This window comes from Vombatus ursinus, unplaced genomic scaffold, assembly GCF_900497805.2.
Source record: "Vombatus ursinus unplaced genomic scaffold, bare-nosed wombat genome assembly UNPS02014959.1, whole genome shotgun sequence".
Classification (NCBI taxonomy): Eukaryota; Metazoa; Chordata; class Mammalia; order Diprotodontia; family Vombatidae; genus Vombatus; species Vombatus ursinus.
This window is the reverse complement of record NW_020954737.1, coordinates 11,293,479-11,314,797: the sequence shown is the minus strand read 5'-3', so window position 1 is coordinate 11,314,797 and position 21,319 is coordinate 11,293,479. Positions and strand designations below refer to the sequence as shown.

Here is a 21,319-nt window from a genome sequence, read left to right as displayed (position 1 = left end):
TCCCTTCTCTTCCCTTCTCTTCCCTTCCCTTCCCTTCCCTTCCCTTCTTCCCTTCCCTTCTTCCCTTCCCTTCCCTTCCCTTCTCTTCCCTTCCCTTCCCTTCCCTTCCCTTCCCTTCTCTCCTCTCCTCTTCATGAATTCTTTTCATTGGGGATCCCATTTACTGTTATGGGTTTGTTATTTCTATGCCAATGACTTTCAAACCTATATATTGAACCTGGTCTTTGTCCAGAACCTCAGTACCGTATTAGTAACTCCCTGTTAGGTAGACATCTCCAAATTCTTGACCTCTTAAACTCAATACACCCAAAACAGAACACATGATTTTTCTTCCCAAACCCTCTTCATTTCCTAACTTTTCTGTTTCTGTTGAAGGCATCACCAACCTTTCTGTCATGTAGATTTGCACCTTGGAGTCATCTTCAACTCTTCCTTCTCCTTCACCCTTCATATGACATTATACAGTCTCGACAATTCTATCTCTACAACATCTCCAATATCCTTTCCATTTCCTTCATTCACATAGCCACTATCCTGCTTCCTGTCTTCATTTCTTGTCACCTGGACTATTGTGATAGAATCTTAATTTCCCTGTCTCCAGTCTTTCTCTTTTCCAATCCACCCTTAACACAGCTACCAAATTAATGATCCTAAAGCATAGATTTGACCAAGTCACTCATCTGCTAAGAAACTCCCAAAGTCTCCTTCTTACCTCTAGGATCAAATAGAAATTTCTTTGTTTGTTCACTTTTTTAATCCTTTGGATTCCACTCTGCTGCCCTCCCTGGTTTAACTCCAGGAACAAGATGCCCCCAGCCAGGTAACCCCTGGTGCCACACACACACACATGCACACACACAAACACACACTCACTTTCCTGCCTCTTTTTTTGTGTTGTCTCTCCCTTTCGATTGTAATTCCTTGAGAGAATGGATTGCCTTTCTTTTTATCAGCTGTTTCCATAGTGCTGGTAGGAATTTAATAAATATTTATTGGATTGGATTAACAATATTTATTGGGTTAGAATCCACCTCCTGCTTACCTGCCAGGCTTACTATACCTTATTCTTCCTCACACACATTCCACTTGATGCTCATCATAGACAACATTCCATCTCCCACCTCCATCATTTGGCATAGGCTCTTGTCCATCCTTGGAATGTCCTCTCCTGCCCCTCATTTTTTAAAATTTCTTGCAATGCTCAATTCAAGTTCTACCTTCTACTGGAAGTTTATCGCAACTACACAGTTGCTACTGCTTCCTCCATGAAAATACTCTGCATCTACTTTGTATATATTTATTTTGTCATTCTCCCCACTAGAATTGAGACTTCTTTAGAGTACTGTTTTTATATTTCTATCCTAGACACCAAACAGTGCCTCGTGGGTAGTATACACCTAATAAATGCTTGTTGAAGAAATTAATATCTCCTTTAGATTCTAAGGCATTCATTCCTCAGACCAATTAAGTAAGCTCTGATCCTTGGCTTCAGACAGAGGCCACTACAATGAGAGTCAAGGACCCAATGCCATCTACTGCACTTTTTGTCTTGAGCAGCATTGGGATGAAACTTATTAAGAGTTCACCTGCAGGGTCATTATTTTCAAATACCTCAAACAATTCAGGCTGATATTTGCTAATATAGACCAGAGCACTTATCCAAGGGGGGAGCAACAAGGAAGGTTCCTAACAGCTTTGTTCAGCAGTACAACTATTTTCAATGTGGTGAAAAGCTACCTGATATACAATAAGAGTGATTTCAATTCTCCTGGCAAGCTGAAGGGGATAGCTCTGACATTTGAGTATAGTACCCAGCAAGAGATACAAACACCTGCTTCTTTTTTTTTGAATGTATATGACATCCAAACTGAGTAATATATTGAGGTGAGGAGGGGAAGGGATCAGTCAAACCAATATGTTGGCATTGCACAGCAACCCGAATCTTTGATGGTGGAGTTGATAATTTGGCTCTACTAGCTATGCTATTGTAGTTAAGATAGCATTTTAACACAAAGATACAGTCATGCTTTTTTTCCCATTATTCATTGAAGGTTTATTTTGGTCCATTCTACTTTTTATTGATAAACTAATTCTACCCAAAGGCAAAATGACTAGTCTTATGTTTATCAGTAATATGAATCATTCTATCTTGTCTTTAAGTATTTTAACTAAACGTTGTCCCCAACATGTTAAAATGGCAAAATAATCACTCATAACACATTTCACTTGTTTCTTTGGCTTTTACATCTCTGCTGGACTCTCCAGTCATCCTGTTTACTCTAGGGACATATTATGGAAAGATAGGGACAAGAATCATACAAGATGAGAAGGAGTGATAGGATTGTATCTGTCTTGGTGGAGAGACTATACACATACATGAGATTACAAATCCTTTCAAATAAGACAGCATGTAAGACAAAAAAATAACGTTTAAAAATATTTAAGTTTATTTCATTCTAGTTCCAAGAAGCAGATCATGAAAATAAATACATAATAAAATCATTAAAAATATTTAAGTCCATTTTATTCTAGTTCTAAGAGGTAGATCATGGAAATAAATAAATCAAATACTTAGGAAAGTAAGGAAGGAACACTTAAGTAGATAGTATCCTAATGTCCTTATGAGGAAACTGAGTCACAGAGAAGTTCAATATTTGCCTTTGGTCAAATGACAAATCTCTGAATAGTCTCAGCTTATAGAACCTTAATTACCTGATGATTAGTCTATCTTACATTACCATATCCTGTGTAAAATAGGTTATGACCTGCTTGAAATGTCTGACTCATCTTTAGATCTCCAGGTAAGACCTTGTAAATCTACAGGAAAGCTCAATTCAGGACTCAGGTCAAGAAACAATGAATTTAATTTAAAAAAAAATTGCATTGAGTTGAATAAATTCTGAATTTAAAAGCAATTACATTAGTAAAATACTTGCATGCAAAACCAGTGAGGCATTTATTTACATAATTATTTTTAAATCATATTTTTACTTCACTAAGTTTAAAAAAATTAATAACCTCAGTGGTTTTTAAAATACTGAATTGTGTACTTCCTTGTATTTTGGTAAGTATCATCTGTCAGCCTGAAGATAGGCCAGTCCACTAGGAAATGAACTGGTTTCTGCATCTCTGTCTTAATATAAATATTTAAATTGTGGCAATGTAAAATTGTTTTAATATTTAATTATTGGATTTACATAATATCTTTAACGCCAAAGAGCTCAATACATTACAACAGTATAAAACTTCTTTGCATGCCCAAAGATTATCCCTTATACATACATAGCCTATATTTAACCAAGGAATAATGCAAATTAGGTCATATATTCAAAGGTGCTAGTGGTTCCCACAAGTTTTTCTTTCTTTGTGTGAGAAAAATAATGTATTTGTTTCAATTTCTATTTGTGAGAACTTAGGATCATAGGACCGTATTGAAAGTGGATGTCAGAGGTCAAACTTCTCATTTTATAGACAAGGGAACTATAATCTTGAGAGACTGTGACTGTTCTAAGGTCATACAGGTAGTGTCAGAGGCAGAATTTGAACTTGGCTCATCTGACTCTAGAGCCAATTCTCTTCTATGCTGTATCTTGTTTTTAAAATGAACAGTCTAAATGGCATCACACCTAAGGTGAAAAGTGACAAGTTCATACAACAAATCTGGAGGAAAAAAGAATGTATATGTTTTTTGGCCACTGCTAATGTTAATGTCTCCTATGCCATTTGAATAATGAGTTAACTATGAATTTGTGTGTAAATAAATGTCAGATACAGGCTTGTTCTCTTTTATTTTTTGAAAGGAGTCATCAAACCAAAGGGAAGCTTATGCAAAATTAAATAGACTGATAGGCATTTTATAGACACAGCATCTTCTGTGCTTATCATATTCTGGATTCTGGGCTTCTTTCTCATCACCATTTATTTGTTTATATCAGTCAGTGATGGTACCTCCCCTTTTCTTTCTACATTATGGAGAAAACTCAACATGTTTCTGACCTCTAGGGGATGATATTAAACCTGAGACACAAATTATGGAAATTTGGAAGTTCTTAGGAGAAAAAGTCATTCCAAAATGTCCTATATTACAACAATGTTATTAGAAATTCAACATTTCCCCTGATCTGCACTATGAAGGGAAATATATATATATATATATATATATATATTTTTAAATGAGCATGTCATGATTGAATGAGTTGGGGAGAGAAAACAGGCCAAATTTTAAGACTCAAGTACTTCAGATTTGCTATCTAGATAGTTCTCAATTCATTGAATAATATTCACCTTTTTCCTCTACTTTGTTTATTTATTCTTGCTATCTTTTTAGAGAGGCACTTTACAGATATATGGCCATACCTCTATTTTTCCTTATTTTCCTTTCATTTCAATCTTTCAAAAATATTGCCTCTTGTTTTCTCTGAGTGATAGTGGATAGTGAGGTCATCCTCAAGACTTAAGCTACATCTATGAAGAACAAAATAAAGCAAAATCTCTAGCTCAATTTGATTGACACTAACAGACCACTTGGATAACCTAAAGCACAGCTGTTGTTGCATAGATAGAGCCTGGATGTTGGTCCAAAGCACCAGAGAATGAATGGATGAATGAGTATTGGTCATGCTGTTTCTGCTTTTTATTCACAACCCATCATTTTTTAAAAAAAAGTCACATTCAGGTATCATATTATCAGCTTTTATGTAGTGTTTTATGTACATACATACACATATATATACATATATGTATATAGACACACATATATACTACATATGCTATATATACATGTATATATACATGCTATATATAAATACTCCATGTGTGTATGTGTATAGACGTATCAGATGAGTTCCAGATCTATAGATGCAGCTCCAATCCCTCTCAAGTTCCAGTCTTGGGCATGCAACTGTCCACTGGACATTGGATGTCCCATAGGAATCTCAAACTCAACACATCCAAAACAAAACTTTTTTCCCTGAACCTATTCCTCTTCTAGACTCATATTATTGTCAAAAGTACCAACATCCTTCCATTTATCCAAGTCACAATCACTGTGTTATCCTTAACTGTTCACTGGCTTTCATTTTACATAAGCTAGCTTCCAAGTCTTGTCTTTTATTTTGATAATTATCACTTTATAATACAGTTTGAGATGTGGTATGGCTAAATTTCTGTAATCTCTTTGCTAGTACTTTATTTAAAATTCTTGCATCAATATTCATTAGAGAAATTGATCTATAATATTCTTTCTCTGTTTTGGTTTTTTCTGGCTTGGTTATCAGCACAATATTTATGTTGTAAAAGGAATTTGGTAGGACTCCATCTTTACCTATTTTCCCAAATAGTTTATATAGTATTGGGATTAATTATTCTTTAAATGCGTGGTAGAATTCACTTGTGAATCCATCTGGTACTGGGGATTTTTTCTTAGGAAGTTCATTGATGGCTTGTTCAATTTTTTTTCTGAGATTGGGTTATTTAAGTGTTTTATTTCTTCTGTTAATATAGGTAATTTGTATTTTTATAGATATTCATCCATTTCATTTAGTTTGTCAAATTTATTGGCATATAATTGGGCAGAATAGCTCCTAACAATTGTCTTTATTTCCTCTTCATTGGTGGTGAATTCACCCCTTTCATTTTTCATACTAGTAATTTGCTTTTCTTCTTTCCTTTTTTAAATCAAATTAACCAATGGTTTATCTATTTTATTGGTTTTTCATAAAAAAAACAGCTTGTAGTTTTATTTATTAGTTCAATGGTTTTCTCATTTTCAATTTTATTAATCTCTTCTTGGATTTTCAGGATTTTCAATTCGGGGATTTTTAATTTGTTCTTTTTTCTAGCTTTTTTAGTTGCATGCCCAATTCATTGATCTGCTTTTTCTCCATTTTATTGGTGTAAGCTATCAGAGACATAAATTTTCCCCTAAGTACTGCTTTGGCTGCATGCCATAAATGTTGGTATGTTGTCTCATTGTCATTTTCTTTAATGAAATTATTGATTATTTTTATGATTTGTTCTTTGACTCATGTTTTTTTTAGGATTAGATTATTTAATTTCCAATTAATTTTAAATCTCTTTCCATTGTCCATTATTAAATGTAATTTTTATTGCATTATGATCTGAAAAGGATGTATTTACTATTTCTGCTTTTCTGCATTTGGTTGTGAGGTTTTTATGTCCTAATATATGGTTAATTTTTGTGTAGGTGCCATGTACTGCTGAAAAAATAAAGGCATATTCTTGTCTATTCCCATTCAGTTTTCTCTAGAGGTCTGTCATATCTAACTTTTCCACAATTGTATTCACCTCCTTACCTTCTTTCTTGTTTATTTTTTGGTTAGATTTATCTAGTTCTGAGAGTAGAAAGTTGAGGTCCCCCACTAGTATAGTTTTATTATCTATTTCCTCCTGTAACTCATTCAACTTCTACTTCAAAAATTTAGATGCTATACCATTTGGTGCATATATGTTTAGTATTGCTATGACTTCATTGTTTACAGTACCTTCCAGCAAGATATAGTTTCCTTCTTTATCTCTTTTAACTAGATCTATTTTTGCTTTTCTCTATCTGAGATCATGATTGCTACCCCTGCTTTCTTTGCTTAACAGATTATAATAATAATAGGTTCTACTCCAGCCCCTTACCTTTACCCTGTGTGTATCTCTATGCTTCAAATGTGTATCTTGCAAACAATATATTGTAGGATTCTGGTTTTTAATCCATTTTGCTATCTGCATCTGTTTTATGGATGAGTTCATCCCATTCACATTTATAACTATGATAACTAAATGTGTTTTTCCCTCCATGTTATTTTTCGCTTGTTTATTTATTCTTTTTTTATTTTCTGAAGGGTAGGCTTGGCTTCTGCCTTGGACTAGGGTGCCTGCCTCTCTGTTGGCCTCCCCTGGGTGTAGTGTTTAACTGCTGGGCCAGCTTTGGGGGTGGGGCCTTGCTGCTGGGTTGCTATGGAAACAGGATCTCTCTGCTAGTAGGCCTCAGAGGTGGGGTCTTACTACTGACTAGCCATGGGAGGGGGCTTCACTACTGGTCAGGAATGGGGTCAAGGACTCCCTGCTGGCTTGTGCTGGGGGTGGGGTCACTGGGGTGGAGCCTTGCTGTAGTGCACAGACTGCTTACTTGCCTAGGGGGCTGCTGGTTAACAGGAGGGTGGGGCCCTGCTGTTGGATTTCCCCAATCTTGGAGCCTTGTTAAGGCCCAGGTGGGCTGCCACTGCAGCTGCTGCTCTTAGACCTCACTCCCCTCCCACTCCAGTGAGACAGACTTTTCCTGCCAGGCTGATAAGCTGCTTCCCTATTTCTAGATAAATTCTGAGGTGGTTTTCTAGTTGTTTAGAGAGAAATTTGGGAGGGCTTCAGAAAGTTCCTTCCTCACTTACCCATCTTGGCACCAGAAGTCCTGACTTCTTTGGGTAGCGAATCATACTTCTTCCCCTTAGAAGACCTCTGTCTTTGTTCTCCTGTGCCTGGTGGTCCCCACACAATCATGACAGCAACCCTGAGATTCCATCCAACTCCCAGGCCCACCTTCTCCACCATTCTCTGCTACCTCCCCACATTTTGTCTCCTTTCTAGACTTGGGGGTTTTCAGCTGCACCATGGAGTCTGGGACTGTCCTTCTGGAGGACAGGTTCTTTTAGCCTGACTTGAGCAGACTGTCCTCTGAGTCCTCCTCACCTCCAACTGAACTTGCCCAGTTGCTAGAATTTCTAGTTATGGTTTGGTTTCTTTTAGTTCACATCTTTGGTGATATAGAAATTCCTTCATATAGCTAACTTCAATGCATTAACACCAACAACAATAATACCCTCCATTCTGGCTCTGTAGTAGGAAAAAGAGTAACTGGCCCTCATCTGTCATGTAAAATGCAAATGAACCTTGGTCATTTGTTCACATCAGTATGGCATTGCTGGTTAACAATAAGATTGAAGAATACAAAAGCCATGAGGTAATCTACATGGTACAAACTTTATACTCAGCCATAAGTGACTTCAAGATATATATAGAGGGAGGGGCATCCAGGTGGCACAGTGGATAGAGAACTGACCCTAGAGTCTGGAGGACCTGAGTTCAAATCCAGCCTTAGACACTGGCTGTGTGACCTTGGGCAAGTCACTTAATCCTGATTGCCTCAAATATATATACATATATATATGTATGTATATATCTGAGGCCACATTTGAACTCGGTCCTTCTTGACTTATGTCAAGCTGTCAATAAATCCTGCCACCTAAATTCCTGCTGCCACAGAAATTTAGAGGGAGAAGGAACCTCAAAAACCATCTAATTCAATGCCTTCATTTTACAGATGAGGAAACTGAGGCTAAGAGGGATGCAGAGACTCACTAAATTCAAAGACAACCCCCAAGGGCTAAAGCCAGGCCTTAAGGTTCCAATGCCATGTTCTTTCCACTATTCCATGCTGCCTGTAATTGAACGAGGAAACTACATCAGGGGACTGAGAACAGCAGCAAAATGTGTCTGACATCAATAATGCAATGAGCTTCACTCCAAGCCAAAGGCCTATAAGGCAATCAGACTGTCCAACCCATTCCTGGGTATGAGATCAAGCAATGTGACACATACTGTATGAGATTCAGCTCTGGGCACTCACACCAATGTTCCTTTCCAATGTCAGGGAAAAGCCGTCCATGGTTTGAACTGTGCCACACAACAGATTGCAACTGTGGCAGCCAACAGGCTTCATTCACTCTCAGATGGGCCACATGGGTTGGCTCCATTTGAGGAGCTGCCTTGTGTGACCTAGGGTCTGTATGATTTTCAGATATTTAGAAGATAATATCGGATTGCGTCTTCCAGCTCCTGGAGCGGAGGATATAAAGGGAACAATAATGAGGACTAAGTACTTCAAGATTTACGTTTCACTTTACATATATTATTTCATTGATCCTCCCAATGGTAGGTACTATTATTATTATCCTCATTTCACAGATGCCAAAATTGAAACTGAGAGAGGTCAAGCAGCTTACCCAGGATCTCATAGCTAGTAACCATTTGAAGTATGATTTGAATCCAGGAATTCTTGACCTCAAGTTCAGTGCTTTACCCACTATGCATGCTGCCTCCCAAGGGGGTAAAAAAGTAACAGGCATTCTCTGTCAACTCTACCACTGTATCTGCAAGAGGTGTTTCAATTTACTGCCCCACTCACCAGCCCTAGAACTTTTCAGACAAAAGTGCCCCTTCCTCCTCTATGTGTAATGGTTCCCCTGTGGCATGTAACCTCCTAAGAGCAGGGACTGTCTTTGCTTTTGTATTTATATCCCTAGCAATTAGCACAGGTAGCACAGTTGGCCTTGTTAGCTTCACGGTGCCCTAGATCCATCCATTGTTTTCTCCTGGCCAATACTATGAGTGTAATAAACAAAAAATAAAGACTTCATTATTCAGAGATTACAGCTATTTGTATAGTTGCAGAGTTTATCAGAAACCATTTTATGGTGCCCTGCACTGTTATGAGCACATGGTTAGTTTTCAGTAAACACTTGTTTTACTTAACCATTGACTTAAGCAATAATTTTCTGTTATTTGCTCCTTGACTTTAAGTCAAGTTATTCACCCTTGGACTATCTATTTAGCCACATACTTATCAGAGCTATGAGAGTATCAATATTCTTCATTACACTGAAGAAAGAAAATAGCTGAGGTTAGGCGGGGTGGTAACATGGAAAAAGTACTAAATATGGAGTCAAACTACCTCAGTTCAAATCCTGGAGTTGTTGGTAATTACTTGAATGACCTTGAGCAAGTTCACCTTTCTGCCTCAGTTTCTTCATCTATAAAATAAAAGGTCTGGGCTGGTCTCTAAAACCCTTTTCAATACCATATCTATGATCTTATAACCCAATTCCATTCAGCGAGTAATTATTAAGACCTGTTACATGCAAATCATTTTGCTCGGAACAAGAAATGGAACAGCCCTAAAAAGGTGACCATTTAATGAGGGTAAAATATGTCCATGTGTAATTGACATAACAGGGTGTAAGATAAGAGCAAAGGAAAAGGTCATACAAACTATTACTGGGGGTCTAAAGAGTCAGTCAGTAAGTATTTATTAAACACTTACTATGTGTCAGGCACTGTGCTAAGTGCTGAGGATATAAAAAAAAAGTTAAAACAAAACAGATCCTTGCAGATGGAAGCATACTAACAAAAAAAAGATAGATCCTGCCCTCGAGGAGCTCACAGTCTAATGGAAGACAACTTGCAAACAACTATTTACAAACAAGTTACATGTTATATATAGGATAAATTGTAAATAATCAAGGGAAGGCATTAGAATTAAGAGAGATTGGGAAAGTCTTTGACTTTCTATTAGAGTTAGGGTTGGGGAGAGGTGGGGAGGCTTCATGGAACAAGTAGCAGCACCTGAGTTGGGCTTTAGTGATATGCTCCAGAAACGAATTTTGTGACCAGAAAAGTTTGGTGTCTTTAAACAGAGGTCTTGAGAGAGAGAAGTCAGATTGTACAGAGGCCCAAAGTGACTGATCATTAGGATGATGGGATTAAAGGGTCGTAGATTTATAGGACCTTGGAGATCTTCCAGTCCAAGTCTCTAATTTTACACATGAGTAAATCAAGGCCCAGAAAAGTTGAATAATTGGCCCTTGATTACTGTCTCTCTAGAAACTTTATTTCAGGAACCTCTTAGACATGCTTTACTTCACTTCCTCCTCTGTCTACCCCCAAAACTTCCTTGCCAATAGCCTTATCTTCTTACACTCCTACCCTTTCCTTCCCTATCCCAACCTGAAGTCTGTGACTTGGACCATGATCAAATCAACTCTGCCATTGCTCCTGGATGGGGTGTGTCAATTTACTGCCCCACTCACTAACCTATATGTGTAATGCCTTTCTCCTTTATGTGTAATGCCTCTCCTGTAAAATGTAAACTCCTCAAGAGCAGGGACTGCCTTTGTTTTTGTATTTGTTTGCCCACTCCTTGACACATAGTAAACTCCTAATAAATGTTTTTTTTGTTTTTATTATTCATTCATTTCTCATTCATTTATTACAAGCTGACATAGGTAATAAATGACAGAGCTGGGGTTTCAACCCAGGTCCCTTGACTCCAATTCCCAAACTCTTACCAATGCCTACAGCATGCAATAAATGCCTCCTAATCTCTAGCATTTCCCTTATGGAGAAACAAAGCAGTAATTTTAAGGTATGGTCATACAGGAAAATATCACAGCCCATGCACATGTACACCTCCTCACTTTTTGGATCTGAGCCAAGCAATGGATCTGAGGAAGTAGTTAGCCATTCCTACTCTTCAGTCTCTTCAAGCTGACACTCAGTCAAAACATTCAGCAACCAGTACCTAAATCTGAAGGTTACCAGTGCACAATACTAACCTGTCAATTATGTTTTGCAGAGGGTAATGCTGTAATATACAGCACAAATGAGGGGAAGATTAGGATAAGGATCTTTCTTTGTATATTATGAATATATATGCATACATTAGCTATATATTATGGCTAAAATACATTATAATCATCCTCAACATTTAGTGACAGCAAAACACAGTTATAAAACACTATGGTTAAGATGTACTTGAAATGAATCACCTTATTTGGATCCTTATAACTATACTGTAAGATAAGGAAGTCTAAGTATTACTGTATCCGTTTTGCAGATGAAGAAACAATGTCAGAGAGGTAAAGGGCTAAGAATGTTTCATTTTAGTAGTGATATGGCTGAAAATGACAATTTGGAATCCATTTAATAGAAGACACTGTTTATGAAATAAACTGTTTCATAAAGTAGACAGGCAGCATAGGAAAGCAGAAAAGTCGCTGTCCTCAAAACCAAAAAGGCCTGGGTTCAAGTCCCACTATGATGTACACTGTCACTTACTGGCTATGTGACTTCAGCAAGTTAGTTAAACTCTTAATGACCTTAGGCAGCTCTCTAACATGACTCTCAAAATGGGAGCTCTTTATATAAAGAAATCACAGGTCTAGAAAAAACAACAACAAAAAAACATAAAACAAAACAAAATATTCACTAAGTGGGTGGTGAAATTAAGTAATATGAAATCAAGACCAAAAAGCTATGTGGTGTTAGCACAAGAGTATTGGATTTGGAGAAGATCCCTAGTCCCAAGTCTATAACTTACTAGTTGTATGACCTTAGGCCATTCTCTTTGCCCCTTCCCACCCCTACCCCAGGTTTCCTCATCTATAAAATAAAGTTATTTGGCTAGATGATCTTCAAAGTTCTTTCCAGTTTGATCTCCTAAGCAACTTGCCCAAATGAGTTGAGGCAGCCTAGTATAAGGAATAGAATACTAGCTACATAGCCATGGGCCTCAAGTTCAGTCTTGGCACTGAGTCTAACTGAGGCTAGCTCTGTGATTATAATCCTCTGAACTTTCATTTTCTCATTTTTATAATAATAATAATTATATGTATTATTATTATTATAGCATTTACATAGTGGTTTAAAATTTGCAAAGCACTTTACTTATATTACCTCATTTGATCCTCACCACAACCCTGGGAGGTAGATACTGATAATTATGCCCATTTTACAAATGAGAAAACAAAAGCTCTAAGAGATGCAATCACCAAGCCTCCAAGGCAGGACTGACAGTCAAAGTCGTTGGCCTCAAGTCCAGCATGTTACCCAATGAGCCACCTACCTTCTTGGTGGATGTTAATAGTTATGCTACTACTTGCCTCACAGATGTATTGTGAGGATTAAGTATGATGAGGTTTGTAAAGTGCTTTCTAAACCTCCAAAGGCTACACAAATGTAAGCTATTCAGGGCTTCAACTCAAAGGAAATGATGTATTTTTAAAAGTACTTTGCAAATCTTAAATATACATGTCAAACGTTGTGATTGTTATTTTTTTTTATGTTCTCCCAGGATATACAATAAGTGGTGGAATCAGAATTCAAATCCTACCTCTAGTACTTTTTGTTCCTGTTATTTTGGACAAGTTACTGAACCTCCCTGGGACTTAGTTCCCTCAAGTGCAAAATCAGGAAGTTGGTCTAGAATGGACTCTGAGGTTCCTTCCAGCTCCCAAGACCTCTGAACTCAAACCTAGGGTTTTTTGATTTCTACTTCAGAGAACATTCCACTTTACCATTAAACGGAATTAAATAATGAGCAATCACTGACAAAGAAGAGCAGATAAAACACATCTATGACTGTTTCCTAGAAACCCCTAGAAAGGGCGGGGTATGAGATGTTCAGAAGGACTAGCATCTTTTTTCTGTCCCCCAGACCGGCATTCTCATATATACCCAGTTGGCACACATCTTTGTGTTCAGCCAACAAATAACTATTTTCTATTTGTAGTGGGTTATCCAAGTGTCACAGTTGAGCAATGGTGGAACTCTCTTTAAGGGCAAACGTTCCTATGGTAATATTCAGTATTTCAAAAGAAAGATGGCATTGAAAGTAGAGAAGGACATGGAGAGCTGGAGAAAGGTACAGTTGACTGGGAACAAAGGACGGTAGAGGTGGATGGAGAACAAAGAATTTGAGAAATGTATCAATGCACAAGCAGGTGGATAGAGATTAAAAATAAGTATTTAGAATACTCATGTATTTCTTCAGATTCAGCATGGAAGGCAGATGCATAGATAAGCAGATGGGCAGGTTTGGGAATAACAGAGAAAAAAAGTAGAGGGGAGGAGCAAGAATAAAAGCTAATCGATCTAAGTGGCAGGTTTGTTAGCACATGGTTAGAAAGTTCGAAATGACGGCCAAGCACCAACATAACATGACAGTCTGACAGAATTCTTATTCCCAGAAGCCGGGATACTAAAATATTTAAGCCAGTTTTCTGCCATAAACTCTCCAGGGGAAATACTGTTAACAAAGGCTGCCTGTGTTACATGTTCAACATAATGCAGGAATTATCATTTCCTTTTCTTTTCTCAAGACAGATTGTAATGACCTTTGTCTCCATGACACTGGAGGCCATGGTCACCAACTGGAGGCTTCCACACTTTTACCTTTATTTTATCACTCCACATGTATGCAGAAAAATGCGTGACCATACACATACATACAAATATGCACACATGAACACACACACACACACACACTCCACCCCAAAGCAGCCATCTGGACAGCCAAAACTCTCCTATAACACCTCTTTTTCTTCTCCATCTTGACAATCAATTGCCAAGAATCATCTGCTATCAAAGATGCTTGGCATTTAAATAGGCAGAAAGAGACCTTGATGGGGGAAGGGGAGCAAAAGAGAAGAGAAATTAAGAGGAGTGTAGGGGAGAATAGAGGAAAGAAAGGAAAAGTGTAGTGGGAAAGTAGGGAATAAGAGGGGAAAGAAAAGAAAAAAGGTGGAAGAAAAGAGGGAAAGATGAATGGAGGGAAGGAGGAAGGAAACCCCTGTACTATAATATTTCCTCCATCTTAGAATGCCTCCCTCCCCCATTTCTCTCCATTGAAATCCTGCTTATTTTCCAAGGACTAATTCAAGCCATGGCCTACAGGAAGGTCTTCCATGATCATTCCTCATTTCCTATCATGGAAAATAGGTAGGGATACAAACTGCTCAGAGCTGAATCTCATATGTGTCACAGTAAGTCAATCAGTCAATCAAGATAGTTGGTGCTGTGGATGGAGTACCAGGCTTAGAGTCAAGAAGACTCATCCTGAGTTTAAATCAGGCCTTAGATACTTACCAGCTGTGTGACCCTGGGCAAGCCACTTAACCCTGTTAGCCTCAGTTTCCTCTCACGTAAAAAGAACTGGAGAAGGAAATGACAAAACATCCCAGTGTCTTTGCCAAGAAAACCCCAAAATGGGGTCATGAAGTTAGATGCAGCTGAAAACAACTGAACAACATGTGCCAAAGAAGTAGATTTCATATTTGGGGATTGGGTTGAATAGTTTTATTGACTTGTAGGTCTTTGGGTTGGTGTAAACCTTAATTTACTCTTGATATCATCATTAACCACTTTGACTCTCATTATAGTCCTTAAATTATATCCTCCTTTGTTTCATAGTTATTTCATTATCTGTCTCTATAAATCTTTCCACTTAGAATACGAGGTCCTAGAGGACAATGAATATGTCTTATATAATGTTCTATAATTATTTTTGTCTTGAAAATATCCAGAACAGCTTCTTGTATACAGTACTATACAGTATATACTCCATAAACATTTTTGAATGAATGAGTGACTGAATAAATGGATTCAATGGAAAAGAAAATAGCTGGATTATGGGCAGAAAATGAGAAAAAAGAAGACAAGTATAATCAGTCATAGTAAGCAAAAGAGATATGGAAATAGAAAGCAGAAAAAGAAGATGTTTTATGATTTCATTTTAAAAGAAAAATTTGAGGTAATATGGTTTCATAATTTGAGTACTCCATGGACAATGCCAAATTCCTTACATGTAACATATGAAGACAGTGTTATCTATTTATCTTAGGTTTCTCTGGAGACTATCTTTGGTTGTATTTCTATTAAAGTAGGGTTTATGTACCTGTGATTAGAATCTCTTAATCAATGCATACACATGCACACTTAGCATATTGCTTCACACCTAGTAAGTGCTTGCTAAGTCATTCATTTACTTGTTTAACACATATACATTGAGCTTCATAATATGCCAGAAATTGTGCTAAATTCCAGACCCTGCATATTCTACTTTCTCTTTGTTTCCTCCTGACTTTCATGCTTGGAAAGACGATACCCTCTCATTCCTTCAGCTTGGAAATATAAGTGAAATATAGGTGTAGTGTCTTCTGCAACATGAATATGTTGCTTTGCTACCCCAGTCCATTGCTGGTGGAAAGTCTGATGCCACATTGTCATGTAGGCTATTTGTGTATCCAGACATGTGCAAGAAAAAGTCTTATTTTGAATGTTACTTCTCCTGACTAGTCAGATGAAACAAACCAATTTTCCATAGCCACATAGATAGAAAGACAGACAGTAAGACAGGACAGCAAAGAGTCACAACATGTGTCTCTGGGACTCACCAGCTTGGTTTGTAGTGATGTTGACTGATACATGCTGTGGGGGGAAAGGACTCTTCCCAGACACTCCATTGATTGCTTGGATGTCAAACGTATAGGGAGTGTGGGCCCAAAGGCTGCTGATGAAAACCCGGCTCTCAGTCAGACCCAGCTGCCTGGGCACAAACTCCACATTGTCATCACAACGGGAACAGCTTCGGCGATCTGCCCTGCATTTTTTACAGACAATGTTGTAAGTTACATCGTCGCGCCCTCCTGTTTCTCGTGGTGGGTGCCACTCCAGAATAATAGATGTCTCATTGACGATGGAGATGACATTTCGGGGACCTGAAGGAACGCCTGTGGGAGGAAAGGATTGCTCAATGATTATTCCTTTGAATAGACATTGTTTTTCAAGTTTTCATAACTACACTTTTTGTATGATTACATAGTTAGTACACCTCCCCCAAGAACCCCTCACACTGTCTCCTTTGTTTCTTCCTATCTAAAAAAAAAAATCTAAGTCTTCACTATGCCTTCCATATTAAGGAGGGGTAAGGAGAGGCTATCCAGTCATTCCCAAGTACCATATTAAATTCTGAGACCCTTCTCCTCCTTGCACCCCTAAAATCTATAATACAATGACTGCTGCTAGTTCCCTGTTCAATAAAACTCAACCCATACCTTAGCCATAAAATTGTAAAGGACATATAAACTGATCCATCTTGTTACCTTCATAGTATAAAATTCTTGAAGGTAAGATTTTCTGCTCTAAGGAACATATATATATATATATATATATATGCTTACTAAATGATAGGAAATTAGAGCATAACTCTGGATCAGTGGTTCTAATTTTTTTTGTCTTAAGACTATTTTACATTCTTAAAAATTATTTGAGGATCCCAAAGAACTTTTGTTTACAGGAGTTATATTATCTATTGATATTTGCTGTAGAAATTAAAACTGATAAGTTTTAAATTCTTATTTAATAATTCATTTAAAATAAAAATAACATTAACATAACACATTTTTATTAGAAGCAACTATATTTTCAAAAGCAAAAAAATTGGTGAGAAGAGTGAAGTAGTTTTATTTATTTTTGCAAATCACTTTAATGTCTGGTTTAATAGAAGACAGCTTGATTTTCATATCTGTTTCCATAATCAAACTGTTGTGATATATTGTTTTGGTTAAAGCATATGAAAAAAAATCTATCCTTCTACAGATATGTAGTTGAAAAAGGGAGGATTTTTTTAAATAAGCACATAACATCTTAGTAATATTATGAAATTAGTTTGGATCTCAAAGTCCCTCTGAAAGGATTACAGAGACCTGCAGGGGTCCATGGACCACATTTTGAGAAGTGATCTAGAAACATACATTTTCATTGCCCTATTGTGATATATGGGTTTTCCTTTCCCCTCTCCCTCCTTTTCCTTTACCTCATCATAATTTTGCTTTCTCAGAGCTATAAAATGGCTTCGGATAGAATCACCCAGTCACAGATCCATAAAGAACTATAGAAATTATCTAACCATAGAACCAATTAATTCACACACTTTTTTTTATACCTACAATATGCTAGACACTGAGAATACAAGGACAAAAAAGAAAGTAGTTTTGCCCTCAAGAAGGTTGAATTCCATGGTGGGTGGGGGTGTGAGGCAACATATACATATATAGATAAATACAAAATTGGGTGCTGGGCATAGGAACTAGATCTATGATTTTATTGATAGGGAGCTTCCAGTAAGGAACTTCCTACCAAAGCAGGTTAGGCAGTAACTTCTCTGTAATTTATAGTCTGAGAGTTGCCTGTATGCTGAAATTGAAATGCCTTGCCCAATGTCTTCTTGTACCTTACTCCGTGACACATACTTTTCAACCCAGTGACAGTGATTTTCTGGCTATTCCATAAATAAGACACACCATCTTGGCTGTAGGTATTCTCTCTATCTGTCCCCTATGCCTGGAACGCTCTCCCTCCTCTGCTCTGATTACTGACCTCCCTGCTTCCTTTAAGGCCTAACTAAAATACCACTTTCTACAGGAAGCCTTCCCCTGCTCCTTTTAATTCTAGGGTCTTCTCTCAGTTAATTATTTCCTATTTATCCTGTGTGTAGCTTGCTTTTTATATATTTGTTTGTATGTTGTCTATCCCATCCCTATATGTAGCTTGATTTTTATGTATTTGTTTGTATGTTGCCTATCCCATGTAAGGTCCTTGAGGACAGGGACTGTCTTTTGCTTCTTTTTATTTCCCCAGTGCTTAGTGCAGTGCCTTGTACATAGTAGGTGCTTAATAAATGTTTATTAATCAATTGATTAATATAGTTAGTATATGTTAGAGATCAGATGTCAGCTAAGATCTTTTTGGCCCCAAGACTAGTTTTCTGTTCACTTTGCCACGTTACTGCTCTATACAAAATATCTGCAAAATAAATATAAATACAGCTAATTTTTTTTAGAAATAAAATGGTAGTGGGCAGGAATGGTGGGAGGTGGGGGGAGATGGAGATCAAGAAAGACCTTGTGTAAAAGGTGGCACTACAGCTGAGCTTTGAAGGAACCTAGGAATCCTAAGGGGTGGAAGTGAAGACACAGTTCACTCCAGGCACAGGGACAGCATCTCCAAAGGCTCAGAGATCTGATATTCAAGGTTATGTGTGAGGAGCAGCAAAAAGGCCAGAGTCATGGACTTTACAGAATGTTATAGTTGGAAGGCAATTTGAGATCACGTAAGTTTTTTTTTTCTTTAGAAATGAACAAACTGAGGCCCAGAGGAGTAAGATGACTTAATTTAGGTCAATATAGATAGTGGATAACAGAACCTAATCCATCTATTATCCCATCTACACCTTTGGCTTCTAGGTGAGAAGAAGAAGAGCGTGCTTGGTCTCCTTCTCCAAGGGAGTCATAGACCAACCTCCCCAAGCACAGAGGACCAGGTGACACTGCTCTTTCTTTTCTCTCTTACCCCTTACAGCCATATTGTAGGAAAAGTTGTTGCTCATGCCCAGGTAATAATAATAACAGTAAAAGATAACATATATATAGGACTTTAAGTTTTACAAAGTGTTTTACAAATATTACTTCATTTTATCCTTGCAATAACTCTGAGAGTTAAGTACTATTATTACCCTCATTTTATAGATGAGGAAACTAAGGTTAAATGACTTGCCTAGGGTGACACAGCTAGGAAGCATCTAAGGCTAGATTTGAACTCAGGTCTTTCTGTATCGAGGCCCAATGTTCTATTTATGGCAACACCAGCTGCCTATTATAGTCTTTTATGTTTATGTCTTATGGCATGGTCAGTCAAACTACCAGCACCACTTTGACCACAACTTCTCCTCAGATTCTAATCAAGATGGCCCAAGACATTGAAACCAAGAACTTTGGAAATGGTAGCCTGCTCTATACTCCCAGTCTGGCTTCTAGCCTGGGCCTCACATTCATCACTGAGGAAATCACTGTGGAAAAGGATGCATTTTCTTGCCTTCACCCCATACTAACAGCTGGACAGCTATTCTTGATAAGCAGGTAAGTCCAAGAGTCTGGGGAATGGCAACACAACGCTTCCCCATCAATTCTGCTTCTAGCCCAGCCATCATCCTGGGAAGCCACCTCTTTGGAGATGCAGCCTGGCAACTGCTCCTGCAGGTACTATAGCCATAGCTACCCAACATCCAGAGAAGAAAATTGTTGCCACCAAAATCCTTGGCGTTGCCAAGTGGTTCAACATCAGAACCCGATGTGATTTTATCAGTGGAAATGACATTAAAGAATAAGCATTAACATCTGCTTTGCTTCTGGAGCTCTAAGAGTCATGCAATCTTTCTCTTTGACTTACAACTGAAACCATCTATGTGTTGTCTCATTGTTAGAATATGAGATCCTCAGAGAACAGGGGGCAATCCTGCTTTTCTGTTTGTATCCAAAGCACTTAGCACAGCGCTAAACACATAATTACTTAATATTTTTTTTAAAAAAAATATTCATTCATTCATTCATTTATGCCAAGCATCATTAGGTATGTGAGGAAATTAGAGGGTGGAACTCTGCATTATATTTATCCATGCTTACTTCCCCAGAATCTGGCCAGGGTATACTACCTTAGCTCTTAAAGGTCTGTCTACACAGTTCAACCAGATATTAACATGTTCTCCTAAGGGGGAGGGAAAGAGGGAGAGGAAGTGAATGAGCATTTATTAAGCATCTAATATGTGCCAGACACTTTGCTAAGTGCTTTACAAATATCTCCTTTGATCCTCACAACAACTCTGGGAGGTGGGTGCTATTATTATCCTCAAGGAAGAAAACCAATGTCTATGAGATCTATGATGTTAAACTGGAATCCTGAAATTATCCATCAAATCTCACACAATTTGGTGCCTCCTCAAAATTGAGAGTGGGGAGAGAAAGTGAATTCGTAGAGACAGAAGATGGTGCTCCTAACACCCTTGAGAACTTACCTCTATAGAAACAGAAGGAGTTCCAGTGTTTGGGGAACTCTTGAACAGGAAGATCAAAAGCAAGGATATAACCAAGGTGTTTTATGGATGGTCCCAAGTTGCTTATAGACAATGATATTAATGAAGAAATGGTTGGCTTGTGAGACGAGGGTTAGGGAAAATATATTGAAATCTACTCCCTTGAGGATAGAAGACATTGTAAGTGCATGTTGGTCCTACCCAGTAATAGATTTTGAACTCCCAAGCTATTCTGTCCAGACTTCCCAGGTAAGATGAGTAATAGAATTCATCTCTGATGATTTATCAGCAGGGCCTTCTCACCTGGAACAGACATTAGCAAAGTGAACTTCTTTCTGTGCCTAAGAGTATGAATGCAGGAATGCCCTCAATAACAACCCCAACGAGTGGCCATTTGGTAGTCTAGTGCCTTTTGGAAAGCAGTGTGTCCTAATGAATAGAAAACTGGCTTAGAAACCTGAAAGACCTGAGTTTAAGTCTTGCCTCTGATATATACTATGACCCTGGGCAAATCACTTAACCACCTATGCAACTCTGCAAACTTTAAGTTGTGGAGAAGTTGCCAACTGCAACTTGTAGTAGTAGATGGAGTTAACCTTACTTGGGAATTTTTTTTTAATGAATTCACAAATCTGGTCCCTATCCCTGTCTCTGTGAAGGGTTATTTGTAGAAGTATTCTTTGTCAGTAGCATCCATAAGGAAACAGTAATCTGCTCAACCTGCCACATTACCAAACCAGTGGACATGGTCTCAAGAGACGAACTCTTTTTTCACAGAAGAAAAAAGGAAATTCAGCCATGAGTAACAGGTCCCTGAATTTTCTCACTGTTTAG

At 37.8% G+C, this 21,319-nt stretch overlaps 1 protein-coding gene across 3 annotated transcripts in view; it reads right to left on the bottom strand.

The window, feature by feature from the left end:
• Positions 1-21,319, bottom strand: part of EPHB1 (EPH receptor B1) — a 722,599-nt gene that overhangs the window by 159,274 nt on the left and 542,006 nt on the right. For all 3 annotated transcript variants that reach the window (XM_027845332.1, XM_027845333.1, XM_027845334.1), the window contains exon 5: positions 16,014-16,349. In XM_027845332.1, coding sequence (XP_027701133.1) covers positions 16,014-16,349 — 336 coding nt within the window. The remainder of the gene's footprint in view (positions 1-16,013; positions 16,350-21,319) is intronic.